The sequence below is a fragment of the Pygocentrus nattereri genome, chromosome 19 (assembly GCF_015220715.1).
Source record: "Pygocentrus nattereri isolate fPygNat1 chromosome 19, fPygNat1.pri, whole genome shotgun sequence".
Classification (NCBI taxonomy): Eukaryota; Metazoa; Chordata; class Actinopteri; order Characiformes; family Serrasalmidae; genus Pygocentrus; species Pygocentrus nattereri.
This window is the reverse complement of record NC_051229.1, coordinates 36,947,719-36,975,367: the sequence shown is the minus strand read 5'-3', so window position 1 is coordinate 36,975,367 and position 27,649 is coordinate 36,947,719. Positions and strand designations below refer to the sequence as shown.

Here is a 27,649-nt window from a genome sequence, read left to right as displayed (position 1 = left end):
ACGTCCACCTCCAAAAGCTCCTTCACAGAAAGTTACTACATGAAATTACCACATCTGAGGCACTGTTTGGCCTAAAGCATGTTTAATTTAATTTATTTCTGTCTATTCAAGGCAGCTCCCAAAGAGAACTTGATTCAGATTTCAGATTTTCACTATTTCACCATCATCAACATTACATATAAAAACTCAGAACACAGGTGTAGGTTTTGGATAGTGAATAAATAAATATTTGTGCTGTAGTCATGGTGACCCCTGGTTCCTATCACCACCGCTGTAAAGGAATCGGGAGTCCCTACAATGTTTACACATCAACCACTGAATTATGACAATTTTTGAATATTCCCCTTCAATATTAATGTTGTTTCATTTAAGCTAATACCCACCCTGCTGAAAAAGGACCTTTAGAAACCATCAGGATTAAAACCCAGTGATTTCCCTTTTAATAGGAATTGGCTTAATAGTTTAATTTTCCCGTAGAACACCTTTAAATCCCATTAGGACACCATTAAATGTGTTTAGGATCAACCATTAATCACCTGTTATACCATTAGGATCATTTACCCTCTGATATTAACCCATTAAAAAGGCTAAAGCACATTAGAAAACCATGAGGAACCAACAGAAACGCTTAATGGGTTCCTATGGGGTTTTTTTTCCCAGCAGGGCACAAATATGCTAAAACGGCTAATATGCTAATGTAATATTCTCACTATAATGTAATTAAAAACACAAAATTAGGAAGATTTATTTTATTTTATAATCAAAATCAGAGCCACACATTTCGGGACACGAAGCTTAAGCCAGGTTTTCCGGTCCACCTTAAATGGAGCAGGCGCCGGAGTAAATATAACGTTAAGTGCTTCAGTTTTAAGGTGGAACGGACTTTTAGATCAGAACTGGAAGCAACTTGAGCCTCAGTTTCGGGCTTTCAGCGTCCACTGCTGGACACCAACCTCAACAGGGTTCGGGGAAATGATCTCAACCAGGATATGTATTTTTCCACGTCATATTTTTCGACTTTAAGGACAAAAAAAGGACTTTATTCGTCCACTGAAGCCGGAATGTTGTTATTTTAGCAGTGCGTGCTGCGTGTCCTCCGAGGCTTGCTGCATGTAATGTTAGCTAGCTCGAGATTCTTTGGCTTATATTGATTCACTGACGGAAAATCAACACGGAATAAATATGAATAACTTCTTTGTAAAGTTTGGAAAGAGAGATTACTGAACAGGAAGGCAGAGAAATGGTAAGATTCGCTATTTTTCCTGCAGATATCCACTCTTTATCCTTCACCATAGCCCAAAATACAAATAAATAACCACAGAATGTTGTTTATAATGTAATAACCGATTGAAGTGTTGAATAAAAATCTTAAAACACATTTTGGTGTCTAGTTTATAATATTTAAATCTATATATGCGTCAATTTTGAATAAAATGGCAGCAAAAACAAGTGATTTCAAACATGAACGTTGGTGTGCATCTCATTACCTTCAGTCAGGCTAATGTTTAGGCCTGATTATCTCGTTATCATGCTTTACTAACCTGCTTATGTGCAGTTTTAAGTGAATTTGGTTCATTTTATTGTCATATCAGGTCAGTTCTTGCTTCGATATGAAATACGGGCTGTATTGTTATTCGATGCACTTAACGTTTTTCTTTAATGCCGACAGTATGGTTTCATCAACACATGCTTGAAGTCGCTGGTGATCGATAAGTTTGGAGAAGAAACCTGGAATAAACTCAGGTGAATTTCTTTTTTATTTCCCTTTTGAACTTATGACGCGCTGTAGTTACACCGCTGTCCACCAGGTGGCGCCAGTGGCCGTGTAATCGCTGGAGTGAACATGTTACCTATTGGAATAATTGGAAGGGCAATTCCACCATTTTTTAGAATTTCTCTATAAATAAATAGTTAAGACGTAAACAGAATTATTAAGAGCGGTTAGGTTTGAAATATTCGTTCTAGAGAAACTTACCGAATCCAATTTGTTCACAGTGGTGGTGATAGGAACTGGACGTCCACTACGTCCAAGACCTTGTTTTATGATAGTTTTGAGATAAGCTTTTAGCTTTAAGCTTATTGTTTCATTAATTCATGGTGGAGGGATATATGCATGGTTTTGTGTGGCCAGATAGATTATTTCATATTTTCCACTATTTTCCCATCATCAACATTACATATAAAATTCCGAAGACATGTACGGGTTCACTGGTGGTTCTGGATGGTAAATAAAGTGTCTATATTTGTGTTGTAGTCATGGCAACCCCAGGTTACTATCACCACCACTCTCTGTTTACATCGCAGTGAATTATGCAGATACGTTGAAAAATTGGTGAAACTCCCCTTTGCTGTTTTTCAGGGCAGAAGCAGGTGTTGAAGACACCTTCATGACTTACGAAGTGTATAAAGATGAGATTACCATGCGGCTGGTCGCGGAGGCCTGCAGGCTCCTCGGTAAAACACTCTGTGCCCCAGACTTGCATTTAAACTTGTTTGTAAGGTGTGAAAATGCAGATGTGAATCTTGGGGCCCAAAACATAAATAAATAAATAAACAAACAGAGAAAAATATTTTATGATATGTCAGTGTTTAGTGGTGGATGAAGTACACAAATCATGTACTTGAGTTAAAGCAGAGACACCCAAGGTAAAATATTCCTCCAGTAAAAGTAGAAGTTCCTCCCTTTAGACCTCCACTTGAGTAAAAGTACTAAAGTATTTCCCTTCAAATGTACTTAAGTATAAAGTAAAAGTACTAAAAGAGGAATTCTGGCTCTGATGTCCTGTTATCATTTTTATAACCAGACTGGCTTCATGAACTCATTTCAGGTGAAAATGCTCCGAGTCTAAAATCACAGCCTGGTTTCATACTTCAGCTTTGGTTTGCTTTAGTTGTGACATCCACTGATAAATATCTGACACACAGCTGGTAAGCCTGTCAACACAAAGTCCATAAAAAGAGCATCATTAGTCCCTGCCCATCTGCAGTGACAGCAGAGGAGGGTAAAGTTCAGCTCCTCACTGCTGGGCTTTATTTACATTTAGGGCATCACATGCCTTCAAAGAGGGGGGCAATTATTTATTATCACCCACCACTAATTCCTCTTTGATATGAAGCTGAAGTCGGATATTCACCAGGATTTTCCCGTTCCATCTTAGAGCAGCAGTTACATTCTGGTGCTTCGGGTCTCAATACTGCTGGACTATTTAAGGTGGAACGGGAAAGTTAGCTAGCTTTCTATGCTAGAAAAGGACCAGAGACAATTTTCACATTTGTGTGTTTTTTTTTCTTTGGTCACTTGCACCATCGTATCTCTCTACTTGCCTTCAAAACACCTCCATTTGGAGGGTCATGTAGCCCCAAGACTTCGCCTTACTCCTCTATCTTAACGGAAATCGGGACAACCTACTCCTAAACACGAACGCACGAAACGGAGGGCTAAGGGCTCAGCGGTAGGGATGAGGGGTGAAATGGGACTGGGCCTAAGTATGGCACAAATGTCCAAGTACTTTTAAGGTTTGTAACATTTGTGTGTAACATTTTTTGGGTCCCAAGACGGTTTCAAAGGATGATTCGCCTGGACTGTAATAGTCTGAGCTCTGCTTTCCAAACCTGCCTGATCCTTGCATTTCTGTAAACCTCTTTTCTTATGGATCCTCTTTCTTTCTTCATAAAGATGTGGAAGCCAGTGTGGTGCTGAGACTGTTTGGCGAATACTTCTTTGAGTTCTGTAAAAGATCAGGCTATGACCACATGTTGCGCACGCTGGGAGCAAATCTCTTCGAGTTTATGGAGAATCTGGACGCTCTGCACGGCTACCTGTCCCTCTCATATAAGGTGAGCACCGTGCGCAGGTGTGGGGTCACTCGTGTGTGTCTTGAGGAGAACTGAAATGAAAGGTTTAGTGTTTAGTGATGCATTTGGAAGAAATGATGAATCATTTAGGCCTGTGCTAATATTATAAAGAATTAATCAGAAGATGATCGTTTATAATGGACTGAACATGAATTTACTTGATTTAAATGTGTGGGTTTCACATATGAAACATACACACAGTTATTAACAAAAACGGTAAATAAGATAATAAAATTAGTTCTTATATATTTTACTTATACCACTGATCTTTCAGTATAATTAAGATTAAGTGACCCTTATTAGTCCCACAGTGGGGAAATTTCACCTCCAGATTTGACCCATACCTGCAGTGAAACACCACATACACACTATTGAATGCACACACACACTCGGGGGCAGTGAGTTCGCTTGCCAAGAGCGGTGGGCAGCCCTATCCGCAGCACCCAGGGAGCACTTGGGGGTTAGGTGTCTTGCTCAAGGGCACCTCAGTCATGTACTGTCGGCTCAGGGGGATCAAACCCTCACAAGGCTGATTCCGTAACCTCCAGCCCACGACTGCCCCGTTTTTATCTTTATCGAGTGCCTGTTTTATTGGAACTAATTAGTGAGTCTTTGTTTTGTACTTTAATGCTTTTGTGCCATTTTCAGGGGTTGCAGTTTCCGAGCTAGAACCGCAGAACATTGCACGATCATACAGCATTATGGGAAGGCTTTGGGAACCAATCACACACACTCCCTTTTCTCCGTAGGAAATAGATGGAGGAATGTTGAGAGAGTTTAAATCACTCATTCACAGACATCACATACATACTAGCATCTGAATTAGCAACCTGGGATACCATAGCAACATCCTGTATATAGCCAACACACACGGAGCCTAACCCAGCAGTCACTGGATCTAAGGCCCACCTGGACAGGAAACACCATGGACAGGTCGCCGGTCCATCGCAGGGCAACTTAAAGTTCATTGACCTTCTATTTTACTTAAAAATGATAATAATGCTGGGATGTTTTGGAAAAGTATAATCAAAAGTGTTAATATATATTTGATATATATTTGAAATGATCTGGCTGCAGGAGATGAATGCCCCATCGTTTCGTGTGGAGAAGAACAGCGATGGCACCATGCTCTTACACTATTATTCTGACCGCAGGGGTCTTTGCCACATCGTGCCTGGTGAGCTGAACTTCTTTCTAATTGCGTAGATTGAAAAAAGTTTAACATCACGTGAACCAGGGGTGTCAAACTACCATTGAAAGGGTCATATTAAAAAAATCTTAACCAAACTGTTGGCCAGAGAGCACCTGTGTTTTTCTTGCTATAACCCGAGCTGACCGTTGTTTATTCAAGCATGCACAAAAAGCTCAACAGTAAACTATAGACACTTCTAGTAGACCTTGAAATATTACATGAATGCTTGAAATATTCAAAAATCAGTTGTCCCCAGGAGCACGGCCTTTTAAACCTACCTATCTGCTTGAACTGGAAACATCTGCAATTTCCCCCTGGGATCAATAAAGGAATCTGAATCTGAATCTGAATCTGAATCTGAATTTCTTTAAGTTCATAAGACTTGGGCTGAAATTCTGAGCTGCTGAGCTAATGTTAAGTGTTTATCGCTGCTGTCAGAAGAAAATCTTGTATCTTAATTTGTGTCTTCCAGTTTTTTTCAGTGACGTAATTTGAAAATACTTGTAGCCCTTTACAATTATTGTAAATTCCATAAAAAATGGACCAATGTAAACGGCCCAAAATGACTTGGAAATAGTTCCACTGACTTATATTAAAACTCAAGTATGTTTTTTCCTTCTCCTGTAAAGTTACCACTTCTGACAACAGCGATATTGTATGTAATGTATATAATTCAGTATATTGGTTGAACTGCAGCTGAAATGCAGTTAGTGTGTTTGGTGATACGACTTGTAGAACTGAGGTGTAACCGCTGCCCCACAGACTGTACATTGCAGTGCATGCTGCGGACTGTAGTGGAGTTCATTATGACATGGAAAATAATAGAAAGTTGAACAGAAAATGTTCATATTTTGTGGGCTGGAGAGGAATGTGTTGCAGGCCTGATTTGTGTTTGACACATGGGATGTAAAATAAGTTTCTATACCCAGTCAAGTCCAAGCGTAGAGCAGTTATTTTTAAAAGTGTATCTGGAAGCATCTTTGGGTCAAACTTCACCACATGCTAATTATGACTGCAGGCATCATCGGAGCCGTAGCGAAAGACTTCTTCAGCAGTCGGATTGAGATGGAGGTCGTGAATCAGATGGAGGAGGTGGAGAGGACAGGGAAGAAGGAGCATGTTGTTTTCCTCATAACCCTCCGCCCAGCCTTCTCGGAGAAAATGTGCAGCAGAAATACAGCCTCACCTCCGCAGCGCGTTCAGGCCTCGGGCTGCAGACACGGCGCAGCGCGCACCAACAAACAGGTAGAAAGTGCAAAACGGACAATATGTCAACTCTGCATAAATGAATGATAATGTCTTTAAGATCTTCAGGCCGCACTTGCCGAGTCTTGTGCAGCCGTATGACATCATACTGTGCCAGTGGTAGCCTGTTAGCAGAGGGATTTTAACTATTTGTCATTTATTATAATAAAGCATTTAAATTTGGTTTATTTATCATATTTTAGTAGTACTGGACATGTACAGTATTTAAAGGCATGCACGTTTTAACAGTTGGGTTCCCCTTAAAATGCTTATATTTGAATTCAAAGCCATTAATTTATTGGCCCCTCTATATTGAGCTGCTATTGGCCCCTGCATTGCCTTCCCGTTACTATTAGTCTGAATTTAAAACCTACATTTTCACTCTTATTTGAGACTCTCATTGCATTTTCATTTTACAGTTGTGACTGTAAGTGTGAATTACTTTTATTATGTACAGTTGTTTTGAATTTACTTATAAACACTGTTATTGAAACCACTGGGAGACCATCAGAAGCTGCTATAGGATATTTGTTAATGAGTATGCACTTGTGACATCACAAAAACAGTGAATCTGCTTTTGCAGCTGAGTTTCCATTTATGGACCGTATGAACTGGGGAGTGAGTGGTGTTGAACAAATGTTTACGTAGTACAACAGGTGGCAACCCAAATGTTAAGTAGTGCCATTTTGTCCTTTCAGTAAAAATCAAACGTCCTTTTTGCCACAACATTCAATGTCCATTTTACCATCTTGGCTGTAAATATGTCTCAGGATGTGCTAGTATATGATAAAAATATAATATAAACAAAAACGCAGATTTACTTTGCTCTGCTTCAAACTGAAGCTCAGTTATAGCCGCTTTTCTCGCATCTCCAGCAGGAAACTTTTCAACAAAAACAGAACAGTTTCTTGTAAAATGTCTCTCAACATTCAACATTTTGTGAGGCTGAAGTCGCTTCTCATTTGCCAGCTTCCTTTTCCCGTTCCCATTAAATGGTGCCTGATGTGCAAGAACCTAGAAATCGAACTCGTTTTCATATTATGGACACTTTAATGCTACTTAAAGGAGTTTAAAACCATTCTGGCTGACATTTGCCGCTACTAAAGGAATGCATGTAACATTTTTACTTTTTATTTCTAGGGTTTAGTGATTCCTTTAACCATCCTAAGCCCTGAATATTATCGGACACTACTGTTTTTTTTCCAGGAGGTGGAAATATTGAAACAGATAAAAAAACATACAGGTGCATGGAGGAACCACTGGGAGACCGTCAGAAGCTTGGTGCAGCTGGGAAAAGGTAAAAGCCAGTGATGGTTATGTTTTGTTGATTTTCTAAGTGTAAAGTTAACACAGAGAACACTAGAGATAACAGTCTTCTGCACACTTTAATGCACAATCACTAATAGTTTTCTGAATTAAAAGAAAGAATTTTGATAAATTGAAATAAGAAAGAAAAAACTGCTCATTAAAATCCAAAATTTGTGCAAATTAGCAAATGTGTAATTTGGATAGGGGTGTTCAAATGTTTGCATTGTTTTTTTCTTAGGTTGGCAAGTTGCACCAGCAAATCGGCAGTGACACATTTAAATGAGGCTGAAAACTTTTTGTTTTTGCTTTTTTTCAATTCAACATTTGCAGTGATGAACTAAGAAGGAACAGGAGAAAAAACCCAAGAACTGGGACAATAAATGAATAAAAAAGATGGTATAATGAGCGTTACTAGCAGTAAGACATTTATGATAAGTAGATATGTAAAAATATGATATTATTCAAAAAGCATGCTGTGATATACACAATCAAAAAGATTCTACAAGAGTTCTTTAGTAAAGGCAATGATTCCATTTATAGCTTGTAACAATAGCAGAACCCTTTTTGGTGCTATATAGAAATTTAAAAAAAAGATTCTACATATGTAAGCAATAAAATACAAGAGGGAGTGTGTTATCACAAAATAACATCACGGCTATGATTTGGTTGCAGGCATGAGTTGAAGGCGATAACACACGACCTTGATTAATGAATAACGTAAGAAATAAAGTAAGAAATAAATTGGGCTGCATTTAATATGTTTTAATGTTCACAGTTCTTTCCGCCAAATTATAGTTCAAGCAAGCTTTTCAGTTGGCAGCTGTGACAGAAGCACATCTAAACAACGTGGAATCGGCCAGAAATTCACTGAATACCATTCGACAAATGCGTAGTCTCATCTTCAGAGTCTGGCCAAATCTGACTGAGCCATAAATATAAAGTTTAGCTCAGTTTTATTTTTGCTAGATCAGTATTAATGTTGTTTTGTTCCAGCCGGTCTGTAAAGCTTCTTACAGCCCATTTAGTTTGGCGAATGGTGTTGGGTTCATTTCTGCCTGATTCCAGGTTGATTCGCTGTTCTTCTGTCACAGCTGCCGACTGAAAAGCTGCTAAGTGGTGATGACAGTTTGGGAATTTAGTGTCGTCTCATCTTCAGTCTGAACAAATCGGCTGTGGGTCAAAATATGAAATTAAAAGTATCCATTTTCTGTTTGTGCACAAAGTAACAACATTCAAATGGCTTGAGCGTGTCCTAGGTTGTTGCTTAGCTACAGCATCTCAGCGGAGTGATGCAGTGTTTGTGAAACAACTGCTGTTATGGTGAAATAACTCCTCAACCAATCAGCTTGCATGGCCAGAGCTAACTGGTATATAAAAACATATAAAACTTATTCTCCATCAATCGGAAGAACCATTTCACCATGTAAAGAAATACTTATACACTGGCTTAAGCAAATGGTCCTATGTAGAACCATTCCCTAAAGTACCCTTTGCGAAAGCAGACCACGCCTGTGTAAGTGAGATGAAGAGTGGAGTGGAACTGTGAGGAATTTTGGGCTAGAGTTCGGTACGGCTTCTGCGCGTCGTGAGAAGGCCGACCCCCCATTAAAGATCATGCATGCGTGGGCGAGGAGGAGAAAGGGGAGGACGTGGGGTGCGAAATTCATCACGAGTAGGAGGAGTTAAGAACTGGTATTTATAGGACGCTAGAATTAAGTAGGAGGAGTTTAAGCGTGGTCTTTCCTCAAATTTCAGTTATGTCATAACTCCATTTAAACAACCATCATGTTTAAGTGTCTAGTTCACCATAATGGTAACATATTGTCATTTTGTGTTCACTACTGAATATTTCTCTTTTCTGCTCAGGTAAACTGTTGAGGGGATTTGAGCCTGTGTACCCTGATGAGCTGTGCATCGACCTGAAGACTTTCTGCAATGCCTTTCCTTTTCATATTGTGTTTGATGAAGAAGTAAGACAGCACATCTCACGTAACTTGTGTTTGTTCAGACTGATGAGAGCTTAAAGGCTTTCATTAAATGTACACTATATTGCCAGAAGTATTCACTCACCCATCCAAATGCATTGAATTCAGGTGTTCCAGTCACTTCCATGGCCACAGGTGTATAAAGCCGAGCCCCTAGGCCTGCAGACTGCTTCTACAGACATTAGTGAAAGAATGGGTCGCTCTCAGGAGCTCAGTGAGTTCCAGCGTGGTACCGTGGTACCGCCACCTGTGCAACAAGTCCAGTCGTGGAATTTCCTCACTACTAAATATTCCACAGTCAGCTGTCAGTGGGATTATAACAAAGTGGAAGTGATTGGGAACGACAGCAACTCAGCCACGAAGCGGTCAGCCACGTAAAAGTGCACAAAGCAGGTCCATAAAGACATGAATGAGCGAGTTTAGTGTGGAAGAACTTGACTGGCCTGCACAGAGTCCTGACCTCAACCCGATAGAACACCTTTGGGATGAATTAGAGTGGAGACTGTGAGCCAGGCCTTCTCGTCCAACATCAGTGTCTGACCTCACAAATGCTCTTCTGGAAGAACGGTCAAAAATTCCCATAAACACACTCCTAACCCTTGTGGAAAGCCTTCCCAGAAGAGCTGTTATAGCTGCAAAGGGTGGGCCGACATCATATTAAACCCTATGGATTAAGAATGGGATGTCACTCAAGTTCATATTCGTGTGAAGCCAGACGAGCGAATACTTTTGGCAGTATAGTGTATTTTGGCTTAACTATGTACCATCTAAGAAAAGCGCTACACTACTGATATCCAGAGTAGCACTAAAGCTCTTCCGCTGTTCTTCCATCCATCCAGCTTAGGGTGCGGCAGGCAGGGGTGACAGTGCAGAAGATCGTGCCAGGATTACAGACCATGGGGATCCAACTGGACCAGTACTTCACCATCCTGCACCCAGAGGTCACCTTCACCATCGCTAGCATCCGCAAGTTCATCAACAGTCACTTTGTTCTGCAGACTCGTCGAGACATGATGCCCGAGTGCTGGAAGGAAACACCCATGCTTGAGCTCAGAGGTGGGAGATGAGAAATAAACACTAGCTGAGCCTTTATATGCTTTAGCTGTCTGATCAACCTTGATCTTTTAGGGAAAAACACATTTGACACCAGTTCCTGCGGCATTGTTTTATTTTTTATTTTAATGAAGGATATTCTTTGCTACAATAACAGCCTGTACTCTTCTGGGAAGTTGGAACTAGGCTGGGCTAATATACAAATATATTAAGACAACATTTTCTCTTACATTTACATTTTCAAACAATTTCTGATGTATTCGATAAAAACACAACATACACATGGATGCCGAGAGTGCAAAATATTAAATATTGGCAAGTGAAATCTTATTAAATCTAGTCAACATATGTAATATTTCTCATCTTGAGCTTGTTGTAAGCTTGGTATAACATAATTTAATTTATATATGGACATTTTTATTTGTTTGAAGTAGTTTTATCAAGTAAAATTGTCTCCTTGTGTTGGCAGATCATTTTACTTGTTGTGAAAAATATCGCTGCTGTTGGAAGAAAACCTGGTATCTCTATTTTTGTTTTTCAGTTTTTGGCATAATTTGAAAATACCCATTGTCCTTCACATTGTTTGTAGATTTCATGATGAATGGACCAAAGGAAACAGCCCAAAATGACTTGGAAAAATGTCTGGTTCCATTGACTTACATTAAAAGTAAAGACGTTTTTTTCCTTCTCCTGTAAAGTTACCATTTTGGAGATACGAGGCAAATTATCTGCGAGTACAGGGAAAGAATTTTACTTGATAAAATTACTTAAAACATGTAAAACATCTAGAAATACGCTAAATAGTCTTATTATAAGCTTACATTCATCTCGAAATAAGAAATATTAGATATATCGACTGGATTTAGGATGATTTCACTTGCCGAGATACCTTTTACAGTGGATACCTCTGCCCATATAAAAGTGAAACACTCTGGATGGTGAGGGCAGAGTCTGATGAGTGATTTGATGTGAGAATCATGTCACTCTTTTAACCCTTTGTTGGATTGTGAAGGCCAAAATGCAGCAGTAATATCAGGATTTTGGTGATTTTCGGAGCCGAATTACTCACCGATGCTGATGTCGCAGCTCAATGACATCATGCTTGCTAGTTAGGGGCGGGTCTGCTGAATGTTCTGATATGTGGATCATGTCTGTACCTTAAACTGTTCTGAGGTTAGGAAGGCTAGAAATGACCTATTCTTTTTGGCAAATTGCAGGCTGAGGGGTCCTAAGGGTTAAACCCATTTAATTCAGCCTTTGCTCTCCGTTATCAGACTTTCTCTACTTTATCTCTCTTTTCTCAGGTCAGATGTTGTGGATGGCCTCTCTGCACTGCATGCTGTACCAGGCATCTCCTCTGCTGCGCAGCCTGCAGGAGCTGGAGGAGAGGCGCATGTACCTGTCTGACATCGCCCCCCATGACGCCACACGCCACCTCATCCTGCTCAATCAGCAGCGGCTGGCCGAGATGGAGCTGTCCAGCCAGCTAGAGCGCAAAAAGGAGCAGCTGCGGCAGCTCTCACAGCATCTGGAGCAGGAAAAGCAGAAGACGGAGAACCTGCTGTATGCCATGCTGCCCAAACACGTGGCCAACCAGCTGAAGGAGGGCAAGAGAGTGGAGGCAGGTGAATGAGACGAGGAGGAGAGGAAAGGTTTACTGTAAACAAAGAGAAAGAAAGACATTGCAGGAAGTCTTCAGGTCGATGCACAACTCATCAGGGCACACAGGCTCAAATCCCCGCAACAGTTTACCTGAGAAGAAAAGAGGAACATACAGCACATAAAATATTACCATTATAGTGAACTACACACTTAAAAAAGATGGTTCTTTAAGGGTTCTTTAGTAAGGGGAATGGTTCTATTTACAAACAGGAATTCTATATAGAACCATTTGCATGCTTAAATGTTTCTTCAGATTAATAGAGAATGAACAGATACACTATACTGCCAAAAGTATTCGGTCACCTGCTTTCACACACGTATGAACTTGAGTGCCATCCCATCCTTAATCTATTGGGTTTAATATGATGTTGGCCCACCCTTTGCAGCTATAACAGCTTCAGCTCTTCTGGGAAGGCTTTCCACAAAGGTTAGGAATGTTTATGGGAATTTTCGACCGTTCTTCCAGAAGCGCATTTGTGAGGTCAGACACTGATGTTGGACGAGAAGGCCTGGCTCACAGTCTCCGCTCTAATTCATCCCAAAGGTGTTCTATGGGGTTGAGGTCAGGACTCTGTGCAGGCCAGTCAAGTTCTTCCACAACAAACTGGCTCATCCGTGTCTTTATGGACCTGCTTTGTGCACTGGTGCGCAGTCAGTCAGCAGGAAGGGGCTGTCCCTGAACTGTTCCCACAAAGTTGGGAGCATGAAATTGTCCAAAATCTCTTGGTGCTGAATCATTAAGAGTTCCTTTCACTGGAACTAAGGGGCCGAGCCCAACTCCTGAAAAACAACCCCACACCATAATCCCCCCTCCACCAAACTTTACATTTGGCACAATGCAGTCAGACAAGTACTGTCTCCTGGCAACCACCAAACCCAGACTCGTCCATCGGATTTCCAGATGGAGAAGCATGATAGAGACAGAGAACACGTCTCCACTGCTCTAGAGTCCAGCGGCGGCGCTTTACACCACTGCATTCCACGCTTTGCATTGCATTTGGTGATGTAAGGCTTGGGTGCAGCTGCTCGGCCATGGAAACCCATTCCATGAAGCTCTCTACGCTGTTCTTGAGCTGATCTGAAGGCCACATGACGTTTGGAGGTCTGTAGCGATGGACTCTGCAGAAAGTTGGTGACCTCATGGCTGAGTTGTTGTCGTTCCCAGTCGTTTCCACTTCTTTATAAAACCACTGAAAGTTGACTGTGGAATATTTAGTAGTGAGGAAATTTCACGACTGGACTTGCTGCACAGGTGGTGTCCGATCACGGTACCACGCTGGAATTCACTGAGCTCCTGAGAGCGACCCATTCTTTCACTAATGTCTGTAGAAGCAGTCTGCAGGCCTAGGTCCATTTTTTTTTATTGTACGTTCCAGGCAATATCAATCAAAATTAATCATTAATCAAAATAAAAAATATCAATCAGTTGTTAAAATCAGTTTGTTAAAATTATTCAACAAGATATAGGTAAAATGAAACTGATTTTTTTTGTAATTTAAATTTTGTTTTTTGGCAAAAGCAGATAACTCCAATGCTCATTTCATGCTTTAGTGTTTTCATGCTTCAAAGACAGCTGTTTAAAAGATATGCATTTCTTCTAAGTGCAATATGTAACATTCTTTAATATAAAACAATAAGGCAATAAGCTAAAAGCTGCAACCCAAATTACCCAATAATGTCCAATACTAACCATATACAAAATCATACCTATTTGAAAAGGATTCTATATAGACATTGTAACAGTAGTAGAACCTCTTTTTGATGCTATATACAGCCCTTTTCAAAAAGGTTCTACATAGAACCATATATAACACGTTCTCCATCAGTCTGAAAAACCTTGCAAAGAACCATTTAATCAGGCGAACAGTTCTTTGAGTATTCATAGTTCCATATAGAACTTTGTACCAAAGAACCTGCGAAGAACCATCCTTTCAAGATTGTACCTTAGGCTTGTGGCTTCAGTGCAGGGCAAACCAAACAAAACAGCACTTTTTCCAATGTACAGTAGGAAATTAACAGATAGGAGGAGGTCATTCAGTAAACCAGGATGAAGCTGTCTGGACATTCACTCGGTCGCTTGGGGATCGTTCTGTAGATCTAAAGCCCAGCTGAGTGAAACGTAGTGATGCTGGCTGTTTCTCAGGCTCTGCCGCAGACTCATTCATTATTAATAAAGCCAAGAGGCTCGTCTCTGAAGCTCTAGCCCACGGAGGGAAGCCTGCATAGGGGAGCCCCCAGACGCAACTTTAAGAATAGAACTGAGAAACTTCCTGTGCACCAAACGACAGACCGACGTACTCACTTACCCCACACACAAACCACAAACAGTCACCAGAACAGAGTTCAGCACAGAAACTAGGGATACAGACCTGAGCCCCTTCTGTTAGGTGAACACGTCAGTGTGATCCGATGCTGAAACGTGTGAACTATTAAATATTAGTCAGCTATAATTATTCATACATAATCGTGGTCTGACAGTGTAGGGGTATACTTATCTGTCACATGCATTTTCTTATTGTTATTGTACCTGGAGGTGAGCTGGTGCACTAGTCAAAGAGAATTTGTGAAGTTCTCAAGAACATAATTGATCAAAATCTTAAGACATTTTGATGTAATTAGTCTTAATCTTGAGAAAATAATCATTTCTTTGTTATAATCAGTTACAGTCTCAAGAAAGTTTGCCATTATTTCAATATTCACTGCCACCCAAAAGTTTGAAGTCACTAATTTTAGTCATATAAAATGACTCTAGGATGAAACTTATTTCTTACAAGGTTCAAACAGTTTGTAGGAAGCTGTAAAAATTGAGATGTTTATGATGCTAAATGCTTTCATGATGAGTGAGAAATCTGTGTTGCCCTGAGAACGAACTTCTAAAGAAACTGACACCCGCCACGCCTTATATTTGAAAGACGATAACCAAAACTCGCTAATAAAACAACTATTTGTAGCGTTTTACTGACAACAAACTCCAGTAAACAGAAAATAACACTTCTGTTTTTTCCATGTTATACTTTATGTTGTTCCCAAAATACTGTGAACTGTATCCACTGTATCATTTATTACAGAGTAACAGTCATTATTAAGGCAAGTGTCTACAAACGTGTGAGCAGTAGCGTAGATCAGTTATGATTAAAAAAAAAAAAGCCATTATTTTGACATAATCCATCGAAATCTCCTGAAATTAACCCTTGTGTGGTGTTGGGGTCTGTGCGACTGATTTTCAGTGTTTACCAAAATAAAAATGACGTGATTTGTTATTTCACTCTCACATTCTTGTTCTTTGCTCATTTTCTGTGAAGAACGTATTAAATAACCCATTTTCAGTGGCTTCACACTGTTCACCCCCCACACATTTATGTTGTGGTGTTAGGAGTAAAAGTGTGGAGGTGCTGTGTCCTTTACACTGTTCTCCTCCTACATGGCCTGCTGTTAGTGTGTGTGTGTCTGTATGTGTATGTGTTTGTATATGTGTGTGTGTGTGTGAGGGTGGACAACAAGGACAGGCTGCTGACTGGCTACAGCTGCTAAAGTAGAACCCTACCCTGGACACTTGTGATATTTTAAACATCTTGTATTTCATTTTTATGGCTGTATTGATTTAAAAACAATAATGCGGTGGGTCCACCAGACCACTGAGTCACCAACACACCAACACCACACAAGGGTTAATACAATGCAATATAATGGGTCAGACTCTCATGACAATAAGTCATTATTTTGACATAATCAGTCTAAATGTTGAGAAAATAAGCCATGATTATTACAGACAATTCTGTATTCTCTATTCTCAGTTACACTCATTGCCATATTACACTGTGTGCACAATTCTTAGGCAAGTCTTGTTTTTGAGGATTATTTTTATTAATAACCAGCTACAGCGCTCTCGGTTAATCCAAAATGTTAAACCTTAAACATGAATGTTTAAGAAAAATAAAGTGAAGTTTTGGCTTTCTATGGAGAATTTCTATATGTGCACGTTTATTGGGAAACTATAATGGTGCAGAATTATTACGCAGCTAAATGAAAAACATTTTCCCATCTCACTTTATTTTCATCTGTTCAAGTGAGAATTATAAACAAACAACTCAAAACTTTCCAATGAACATTTCTGACATATATATGAAAAAAAAATAAGTGACCAATATAGCCGCCCTTCTCTTCAATAACAGTGATAATCCTTCCACTCATGGAGTCGGTCAGTTTCTTGATCTGTTGACGATCAACTTTTTGTGCAGCAGCAGCCGCAGCCTCCCAGACTCTGTTCAGAGAGATGTCCTGTTTTCCTTCACTGTAAATCTCCCGTTTAAGAACTGCCCACAGGTTCTCAGTTGGGTTCAGGTCAGGTGATGAAGGGGGCCACGTCATAAGTTCTTCATCTTTAATGCCTTTACTGGCGAGCCATGCAGAGGAGTACTTGGCTGCATGTGATGGAGCATCGTCCTGCAGAAAAATCATCGTCTTTTTGAAAGATGCAGATTCTTCCTGGACCACTGCTTAAACAACTGGCAATAGGCTTGGGAGTTGATTTTGAGCCCATCTTCAACCCGAAAAGGTCCAACCAGCTCATCTTTAATAATACCAGCCCATACAAGTACCCCACCTCCACCTTGCTGGCGTCTGACTTGAAGTGGAGCTCTGTTACTGATCCAGCCACGGGCCCGTCCATCTGGTCCATCAAGAGTCACTCTCATTTCATCAGTCCATAAAACCTCTGAAAAATCTTCAGATTCTTCTTGGACCAGTCTAGACACTTCAGCTTATGTGTCTTGTTCAGTGGTGGTTGGGTTTCAGCCTTGGCCACGTCTCTGAGCGCTGAACATCTTGTACTTCTTGATGCTCCAGCTAGGCTGCAGTTCTGGAATGTGACAGAACTGGAAGATAATGGGTTCCTGGTGGCTTCACGCTTGATTCTTCTCAAATCCTTGGCAGTTAATTTGCATCTTTTTTTCTCAGCACGTTTCTTGCGACCCTGTTGACTATTTGCAACAAAACGTTTGATGGTTCTGTGATCACACCCCAATATCTTAGCAATAACTTTTGGTAATTTTTAACTTTTCAGAGTCAGTTCAATCTCTTTTTTGGCCCATTTTGCCTAAAGAAAAAAGCTGCCTTATAATTATGCACACCTTGATATGGGGTGTTGGCCTCCTTAGGCCACACCCTCCCTCATTACACAGATACACATCACCTGCTATGCTTAAATCCATTAAGCATTCAAGTTTATCCAGCTTGGAGTTAGAAAATATGCCTAAAAATGATAATATGGTCAAAATACTCACTTGCCTAATAGTTGTGCACACAGTGTATAATTGATGGTTTCTGGTCTTGTGCTTCTCTCTAGGTGAATTTAAGGAGTGCACCATCCTCTTCAGTGATGTGGTCACCTTCACCAACATCTGCTCCCAGTGTGAGCCCATTCAGATCGTCTTCATGCTCAACTCCATGTACCTGAGGTTTGACCGCCTCACCACTGTGCACAACGTTTACAAGGTAAACCTGTAATCCTCATATAGTAACAAATAGAGATGATGAGGATCATGTTATTGTGATGAATTACATCATGAGTATATGTTGCATATGTTTAGTACGTGTAGAACGCGGAACAATAGCAAATACAGATTTAGACTAGATAGATAGCCTGTAAACGACAACAACAACCAGTGAATAGTAGCTGCATGAACAGCATAACAACAAGCAGCTGATTGGTTGTCAGCCTGTTGATTTATTTTTACCATTCATTTATTTTTTTTCTTACTGATCCTTAATAATTAGTTTTATTTATTTATGTTGGCACATTTTATAACATCTTCACCACCTTTTGAAAAACAAAATATCATGAGACACATCATGAAAATGCCTTGAAGAGTGAAAGTACCAGCGATTTGTCTCTGACTGTGGATTTGTTGATCTTATAGGTTGAAACAATAGGTGATGCCTACATGGTGGTGGGCGGCGTGCCAATCCCAGTGTCCAGTCATGCAGAGCGGGTGGCTAACTTTGCCCTTGGCATGATTATGGCAGCTAAAGAAGTCACCAACCCCGTCACAGGAGGCCCTATTCAGGTCAAATTTGGGTCTGAGCAGTACACAGGTTAAAGGGGAATTCCTCTGAATTTTCTAAATTTCTGCATAATTCAGTGGTTGGGATGTAAACAGAGTGATTCAGAGTGGTTTGGTGTGAAATGTCTGGTGACAGTGGTGGTGACAGGGGAGGGAGCTTTTAGACGTGCACGTCTGGTTCCTATCACCACCACTGTGAACAATTCTGACTCGATAAGTTTCTCTAGAACAGAGCATTTCACACCAAACCGCTCTGAGCTGCTCTGTTTACATCTTAACCTTTTAATTATGCGGTAACTTTTAAAAATTCATGGTGTTTCTTTTAGTTTTACCTCTTTGGATGTCTGTTTCCTGTTTTCACCACTGTGAAAAACTGGCATCATAATTGAATTGTGCAGAAATTTAGAGAATTTTTCTATATATATACAAAAATAATGGATATTTGTGAATATATTAATATAACTGTTACAATAACATTTCCTCTAAATTTCTATTCCAATGAAATGAACAGTTTAATACAGTGAACTTATTAAATGCACACAGAGAAATAAAACAGTATACATAACTATTTTAAATAGTGCTGGTTATTTTTTGTCAATATTAACAAGATCTCACCTGAATTGAGGGTTGGTGATGTTGGTATTATGTATGTTGGTGATATTGGTGTTGTATGTGTGATTTCTGTCTTGCTGCCTGCAGATTCGGGTGGGCTTGCACAGTGGTCCAGTGCTTGCAGGTGTAGTTGGGGAGAAAATGCCACGCTACTGCCTGTTCGGAGACACAGTGAACACGGCCTCTCGCATGGAGAGCCATGGCCTACCTGACCAGATCCACCTCAGCCCCACCGTTTATCAGTGAGTTAAAATCTCTATTTAAAGCCTTTATTACTGTCATTAAGATTCTCAGGTGTATTAAAGGGTTCATATCACATTTTACTTTTGTGTCTTAAATTTTCCCCCAGAGATCCACTAATAATGTACCAAAAACAGTCACAGTTCATTTTTACATGAATGGTTACATCTTTATCCCTGACAATTTAGCCCCTTAACATAGTTTTAAGTCCCTGTAGTAACTGAATAATAAGCCTTGGTATGTAATAAGCCTGGCATATTAAAGGGTTAAACAGGCTGTTTTTTTACTTTGTGTTTAAGACTGATGTATCTAAATGAGCTCTGTTCTGATTGGCTGCCCTGCACTGTGCCCCTTTCAGGCTGAAACACTGCTTATAATGTTAGAGTGAATAGGCAGGGATACACTGATGTAGGTTGAATAGACAGATGTATGTAAATGAATTGTTTTTTGTGACATCACAAAAGCAGTGAATTCAAAACTGTGAAGTGGGGTGAACAGTAGTTTTTGAAGCTTTAGCAATGATTGCATACTACGTACTTTTCTATTAAAAAAAGTAAGGGAAAATTCAGTTTTCAGTGATATGAGAACTTTAAAGGCACACTTTTCTCAAACAATAAGAGTGATCTAGAGGGAACCAATTAATCTAAATTAATTTTCATAACACTAACCCATCAAGCAACGAGTTTTCAGTTACTTTGTTAATATAAAAATGATAACATAGCTGAATAATAATACAGTTAAACTGAGATTAACCGTTGTTGTTATTATAGATGGATTAGGTCCTTCTTGACACCCCTGTTTGCTGTTTATGCAGCGCTCTGCGGGAGAAGGGCTTTCAGTTAGAGGAGCGCGGGGAGATCGAGGTGAAGGGTAAAGGCAGGATGCGGACCTACTTCCTCCTGAAGAACTTGAGAGCTACCTACAGTGAGATTATGGGCCGCTGCACGAGGGAGGCCGGCTCAGGTCAGGAGTCGGTTCACGCCGGCCTTGACTGCAGTGCTGAGCTTCCTTCCTTCAGACCTTCTTTGCAACGTACGCCAAGTTTCTGCTCTTTTCTGTGCAATACTTAACATAAATATCCTATTATCACAGCTGTTGTATTTTTCCAAAAATTTCACTGGATCCTCTGAATTACGAGGTGGTTTAGTGATTAAAATATAGCATAAATATGTCATTTGACCTGGGGAGCCCACATTTTTTCTCATGACTGTATTTAATGAAAAATGCACTGCAAAAAGTGGTATCAAGTGAAATGATCTTAAATCTAGTCAATATACCTAATATTTCCCATGTTGAGATGGCTTTGCATTTATTATAAGATTATCTAGTTTACTTCTAGACAATACTGGTATATAATTTTGCTGGTTTCAAGCACATTTCTTACAACAAGCAATTATCTGCCAATATAGTGAGATAATTTTACTTAATAATATTACATAACACCAGTAAAAATGTCCAGAAATAAGTTAAATAATCTTAAATTAAGCTTACAACAATCTTACGAGGAGAAATATTAGATTTATTGATTATATTTAAAATAATTTTACTTGACAAGATACCATATTTTGCAGTGTGTGACTTCGCTTTAGTTTGCAAACCTTCGACATGAAGTGTTTACTTTTTCAAAAATGGTAAACAGCCCATTCATTGTTTCCATTTGCTTATGTTGTGAGGGGCAAAGAATTTGTTTTTGCATTTGAACGTTGAGCCTATATGTTTATTTTCCAAACAGCACAGCAAAAATAAAAAAGAGTCACATGGAGTAGCTTTAAAATAAGAAAATGTCACAATATTTAGAATTTTTATGTTGTTTATTTGCGTGATGTTCTTTAGCCTTCAGCCTTACGCTTGCAGTTAGCAATATTCATGTTGACTCAATTCCAGTGATGATTCACTGACAAAAATCACGCTGTAGATTTTGTCCATAGAGATGAATGGTTTAGATCTCAGGATACATACACTATATTGGCAAAAGTTTTCACTCCCCCATCCAAATCATTGAATTCAGGTGTTACAATCACTTCCATGGCCACAGGTGTATAAAGCCGAGCCCCTCGGCCTGCAGACTGCTTCTACAGACATTAGTGAAAGAATGGGTCGCTCTCAGGAGCTCAGTGAATTCCAGCGTGGTACCGTGATCGGACGCCACCTGTGCAGCAAGTCCAGTCGTGAAATTTCCTCACTACTAAATATTCCACAGTCAACTGTCAGTGGGATTATAACAAAGTGGAAGCGATTGGGAACGACAGCAGCTCAGCCACAAAGTGGTCGGCCACGTAAAATGACAGAGCGGGTTCAGCGGATGCTGAGGGGCATAGTGCGCAGAGGTCACCAACTTTCTGCAGAGTCAATCACTACAGACCTCCAAACTTCATGTGGCCTTCAGATCAGCTCAAGAACAGCGTAGAGAGCTTCATGGAATGGGTTTCCATGGCCAAGCAGATGCAAAGCGTGGAATGCAGTGATGTAAAGCGCCGCCACTGGACTTTAGAGGCGTTCCAATGGACAAATCTGGGAGTTTGGTGGTTGCCAGGAGACGGTACTTGTCGGACTGCATTGTGCCAGTTGTAAAGTTTGGTGGAGGGGGGATCATGGTGTGGGGTTGTTTTTCAGGAGATGGGCTCGGCCCCTTAGTTCCAGTGAAAGGAACTCTTAAAGCTTCAGCACCAAGAGGTTTAGGACAATTTTATGCTCCCAACTTTGTGGGAACAGTTTGGGGACGGCCCCTTCCTGTTCCAACATGACTGCCCACCAGTGAACAAAGCAGGTCCATAAAGTCGTGGATGAGCGAGTTTAGTGTGGAAGAACTTGACTGGCCTACACAGAGTCCTGACCTCAACCAGACAGAACACCTTTGGGATGAATTAGAGTGGAGACTGAGCGCCAGGCCTTCTCATCCAACATCAGTGTCTGACCTCACCAATGCGCTTCTGGAAGAACGGTCAAAAATTCCCATAAACACTCCTAACCCTTGTGGAAAGCCTTCCCAGAAGAGTTGAAGCTGTTACAGCTGCAAAGGGTGGGCCAACATCATATTAAACCCTATGGATTAAGAATGGGATGTTGAAGTCCATATGCGTGTGAAGCCAGACGACTGAATACCTTTTGGAAATGAATAGTGTATATGGGCATGTCACCAACTATAAAGTGATGATGTGATTTCAGAGGTCTAAACTAAGTTACAGTGGCTAAAACAATACTCTCCCTCTCAGTTGGATTCAGTAACTGCTCTACTGAAGCTCTCTCTCTCTCTCTCTCTCTCTCTCTCTCTCTCTCTCTCTCTCCCCCTCCCTGCTTTCCTAAAGCTATTCAAAGTAGTGACAGACGGCCCACTGTAGCCATGCGATATGGCGACAGTCTGACAGATGACAAGCCTCTAGCTCCGTTTACTGAAGACCTGCCCAGCGCTAAAACCCTAACAGGTATCTTTCTAATGTGCTTCACTTTATTTGCAAATTAAATATTACACAAATGAGGAGTGGCAAAGAAAAGCCCATTTTACAAGGGTGATTCAAAAAGATTAGTCAGATTTCAAAATGATTTATTTCAGTTGTAAATCATTATAGAATAACGCAGTGAACTGTAAATGGTTTACATGAGCATAAAGTTTATTATGTAATTGTACAAGTGCTTAATATGAACCTCCTCCAGCTGAATGGACGACATCAACACCATAGTCAAAATCATCCCATACTGGATTGAGCATGTCAGGTGTCGCTGCACTCACGGCTCTTTCAGTGTGATTTCGGAGATCATCCAGTGCTGTGGAACCAACATTGGACACTCTGAGCTGTTGGAGCTTCACTGCCCATGAAAATCACCCTGCACAGTAATGACGAATTCACTCTTATTGAAGTGGAGAACGCAGAACGCTTTCTGCTCAGGGGTCTCAGCTCCACATTTCAGTTGGATTGCGATTCCTAGGCGCCTCACGGTTGTAAAAATATGGCACTTTGAACTCAGATGAATCTTTTTGAATCACCCTGACTTTGAACAGGAGTAGGTCGTAGATCAGCACCCAGCTTTATGAATTCAGGCCCTGATCTAAAACCCCTTAAGGGGGTTAAAGCGGGGGTAAGATCAATGAAAATGCAGAAAATGCTACAGTTTTTTCCTCATTATAAAGCTAACAAATATAATAAGGCAGTGTGTGTGATGTATGTGTTCAATTTGGTATGATACCTTTACTCTAGTAGTAATAATAATAATACAGTCATCTGATTTCAGCAGTTACTGAGCTTATTTTAATAAACAGCAAACTACAATATCTTGAAGATGCCTTTACATAGTGAAACTAAATTGTGGGTCCTGCAACTCACTTGAAATTCAGCCGCAACAGTTTTGAGCGTCTCAACTTCATGAAAGCAGTTTTATGAAACAGCATCACAATGCCGATAACGCGTCACGTGGTCATATCATGCGGTGCCCTTTCTAATGACTGGCGCCACCAAATAAATGGGCAAGAAAATGAAACAAGATGGTTTATTGTACGATTGAAAGTGAGAACATGGATAGTCAGGACCCCCGTGGACCCTGACAGAGCAGGTACTATTTGGGTTTTGGATCATTCTACAGCACTGCAGTAACACTGACATGATGGTGTTGTGTTAGTGTGTGCTGTGCTGGTACGACTGGATCAGACACAGCAGTGCTGCTGTAGTTTTTAAACACTGTGTCCACTCACTGTCCACTCTATTAGACACTCCTACCTTGTCGCTCCACCTTGTAGATGTAAAGTCAGAAACGTCAGCTCATCTGCTGCTGCACAGTTTGTGTTGGTCATCCTCTAGTCCTTCATCAGTGGTCACAGGACGCTGCCCACAGGACACTGTTAGCTGGATATTTTTGGTCAGTGGACTATTCTCAGTCCAGCAGTGACATTGAAGTGTTTAAAAACTCCAGCAGCACTGCTGCGTCTGATCCACTCAGACCAGCTCAACACACACTAACACCACCACCACATCAATGTTACTGCAGTGCTGAGAATGATCCTCCATCCAAAAAGTACCTGCTCTGTGAGGGTCCATGGGGGTCCTGACCACTGAAGAACAGGGTAAAAGGGGGCTAACAAACTATGAACATACAAAATGCACCTGTATGGTCATAATGTTATGCCTGATTGGTGTATGTAGCTACATTATTCATTTCCTCCTCTCTCAATTATGCACAAAGCTTAGATTACTTTGAGGTCCAAATGATAAAAATATTGAGGTATAACCAAAAATCTCTTCAAACCTTAACATTCAAAAGCTTAACAGACATAGAACAGATTTAAAAGTCAAATTTGTAGTAGAGAACCACAGACAAATAAAGGACAGATATACAGATGGAGAAAAGAATGACAGCCGTGAAAATGTAAGTTATACAAAGGCAAAAACATGCTGCAAATATGTAAATAACGCAGTGCAGGTTACTTTAAATAGTGAGAAAGTTATGGCACACCAAATTCAGCTATGTAGTGGAGTAATAATTTGTCTTGCATGCAACTGTTTTTGAATGGCATCGTGTCAGTCGGATAGAAACTGTTGCAGGCAATTCATGACATGCAACTAGTTGCATGAATGTTTCATCATGTAAAGCAAGCCTAAGATTGGATTAAAGCCCTTGTTGGATTTCGAGAAATCTGATAAAGACACCTGGACTCTAGCCTGATAATCAGGTTATTCAGAGCATGTACGCTGCTAATCTGATGGCTTTCGTTTTCTACATCTTTGCCTCAGGCTTGATTAAAATCTGTTCAAGAGAATCTTAGTCCATGTTAGTAGGTTAATCTTGCTCTTGTGAGCAAGTACGTCCTGTAAATAGCTTCTCAGCATCGTTTAAGCGGCTAGTGTATTTTGTCAAAATTCTCCTCTTTCAATGTAAATTTTGCGGTCCTAGCCTTGTGTGTTGCTTGTGTAAGCAGTGTCCTCACCAGTCACAGGGCGGATATGGTTTCGGCAGAACTGTGTTCAGCCTCTCTGTATTTGAGTCAGAGAGAAAGCAAACCACCAAGCGAAAGCCAACCTATGAAGCATAACTAAGCAGTCAAGTCTGCTCATCGATTTGCCGTCTGGTCGTCTACTTGTTTGTTTGCTCTGCCACTTAAGTAAAAAACCTTACTTTCTTTAAGACATCACTGGATTCAGTCTGGATAAAAGCTGGATAATAGTTTTAGTAAGTCATGAATACAGTGACATACACACCGATCAGGCATAACATTATGACCACCTCCTTGTTTCTACGCTCACTGTCCACTTTATCAGCTCCACTTACTGTATAGCTGCTCTCTGTAGTTCTACAGTTACAGACTGTAGTCCATCTGTTTCTCTGATACTTTGTTAGCCCCCTTTAAACCTGTTCTTCAGTGGTCAGGACCCCCATGGAACCTTACAGAGCAGGTGTTGTTTGGGTGGTGGGTCATTCTCAGCACTGCAGTAACACTGGTGGTGGTGTGTTAGTGTGTGTTGTGCTGGTCTGAGTAGATCAGACACAGCAGTGCTGCTGGAGTTTTTAAACACCTCAGTGTCGCTGCTGGACTGAGAACAGTCCGCCAGCCAGTTACTGCACAATTACTGTTAAATTCAGCAAATAAACACACTGGAAAAAGTCTAACATAAAATGTGGCCTGTGCAAATGTTTTACCGCACATTTTAAATTTTATGTTCTTTTTCCCAACATAATAAACTTAGCAAATAAACAGAAAGTGTGCCCTAAAATATACAGGAAAATTCTTTATTTTAAAGTGTGTTCACTGTAAAGGATGCATTAACTCATTTTCACTCAGAAAATCAACGTCACGTGACCAGGGGGTGTTCAAACTTTTGTCTTTAGAATGAAACCTGGTTATCCACTGGCTCATGTAGACATTACTTGAGTGCAAAGAGCAGGATGGATGTGGAGTGAGCTGCATTCATTTTTTGCAGTTATCAGATCATCAGATTATTTCACGTATTGTCGTTTTCAGGAAAAAACCCGTTTTATCGTTTTTCATATTCTGACATAGTTTGAAATCACTAACTGCCCCATTACATTGTGTCCAACACAAATGCTCCAAAATAACTGAAATACGAGGTTTTGTCCCGATATCAATGATATGTAAGTGCAGTTGTGTCTAAAAACAGGTAAATCGCGGGACTCGGAGAGCTACGGGAGTCTGCACAGTGGGAACAGGTCTGAAGTCGAGCCGTTTGAGCTGAACCAGGACACCGTCCGCCGCAGGCCCGACGGAGCCGAACCTCCGCCCACTGCTCTCAGCAAAAAGCACGTTTGTAGCAGACTCTGTGTGGTGAGCTAAAAGCATAGAGAGTCCCTGTAGGTCCAGATTTGCTAGATTTGATCTTGCTTGAAGGACGCATCCGAGTGAGTTCTAGTGTGTGCATAGCAAAGCTGCTCGTGTTCTGGTGGATACAGAATTAATTCATAGTGTAAAATTATAATCATAGCATGTTTAAAGGATTTCATGTGTTTAGTAAAGAGATTTTTGCTGTTTTTGACATTTCAAGTCAATGTTTGTATCTATTTAATTAGAACATTTGTTCTGTTTTTCTGTTTCCTCATAGAAGAAGTCAATGACAAGTTGTGACTATACTAGAAAAACAAGAGAACACAAATGTAGTCGTGCATTTCTGTGCATTTACTATTTACATGAGATTCACAGTTTTTGTGACTTGTTCAAATTTGTAAACATTCAGCGAAAAGGGGAACATGGGAGAGAAAAGAGGGATTATGTGCAGAAAAAAAAAAATCAAAAAGTGCTTTAGACATTTTCTTTCATTCCCTTACCATTTCATCGGCTAACACTGGGCCTCATTCACCAAACGTTCTTAAGAGGAATTTTCTTTCCTAAAACCCACTTATTCAGAACAGAATCTACACACAGTCAAGAGCACAAAGGTGAGAGCAGTTCTGTGCTTTAAGAACCCGTCATGAATCTGACGTAGACTTTCTCTTTGGACCTTTCTCAAGAACACACTTAAGAAGAAACCTGGAAGGATTTTGGAGAATGAGGCCCAGTGTTACCACCAGTAACAGAAAAAATAGAGAAGTTGTAGAGGAAAAAACTGTAAAATCACTTGAGCTTATTCCAGATTTAACCTGATTTCTCTCAGCCGTTCTACCGTTCTTTTTCTGCTCTAGCAGGTTTACATCAAAGGCGTAGACTGGCTTAGAGGGGACTTCCACCACATTTTCAAAATTCAATTGTTAAGATGTAAACAAAGTGGTTCAGAGTGGTTTGGTGTAAAATGCTCTGTTCTTGTGAAACTTAGCAGTTTAAACTTAGCACTTAGAATTGTTCACAGTGGTGATAATAGGAACCAGACATCCACCTCTAAAAGCTCCATGGCAAAAAGACATTACATGAAATGGTTATGAATTACTGGCGACCTGTCCAGGGTGTGTCCTGCCTTCCGCCCGAAGACTGCTGGGATAGGCTCCAGTATCCCTCCGCGTCC

The 27,649-nt window shown here is 40.4% G+C and overlaps 1 protein-coding gene across 1 annotated transcript; it reads left to right on the top strand.

The window, feature by feature from the left end:
* Positions 1-1,064: 1,064 nt before the first annotated feature.
* Positions 1,065-26,593, top strand: LOC108424020 (guanylate cyclase soluble subunit beta-2-like). Its single transcript, XM_017691760.2, has 16 exons — positions 1,065-1,243; positions 1,670-1,743; positions 2,360-2,454; positions 3,677-3,837; positions 4,933-5,032; positions 6,066-6,292; positions 7,499-7,589; positions 9,467-9,570; positions 10,425-10,641; positions 11,943-12,263; positions 17,645-17,793; positions 18,219-18,365; positions 19,062-19,216; positions 20,029-20,246; positions 22,520-22,636; positions 26,318-26,593. The coding sequence occupies exons 1-16, from the start codon at positions 1,241-1,243 to the stop codon at positions 26,488-26,490; spliced, it is 2,352 nt and encodes a 783-aa protein (XP_017547249.1). The 5' UTR covers positions 1,065-1,240; the 3' UTR covers positions 26,491-26,593.
* Positions 26,594-27,649: the final 1,056 nt, after the last annotated feature.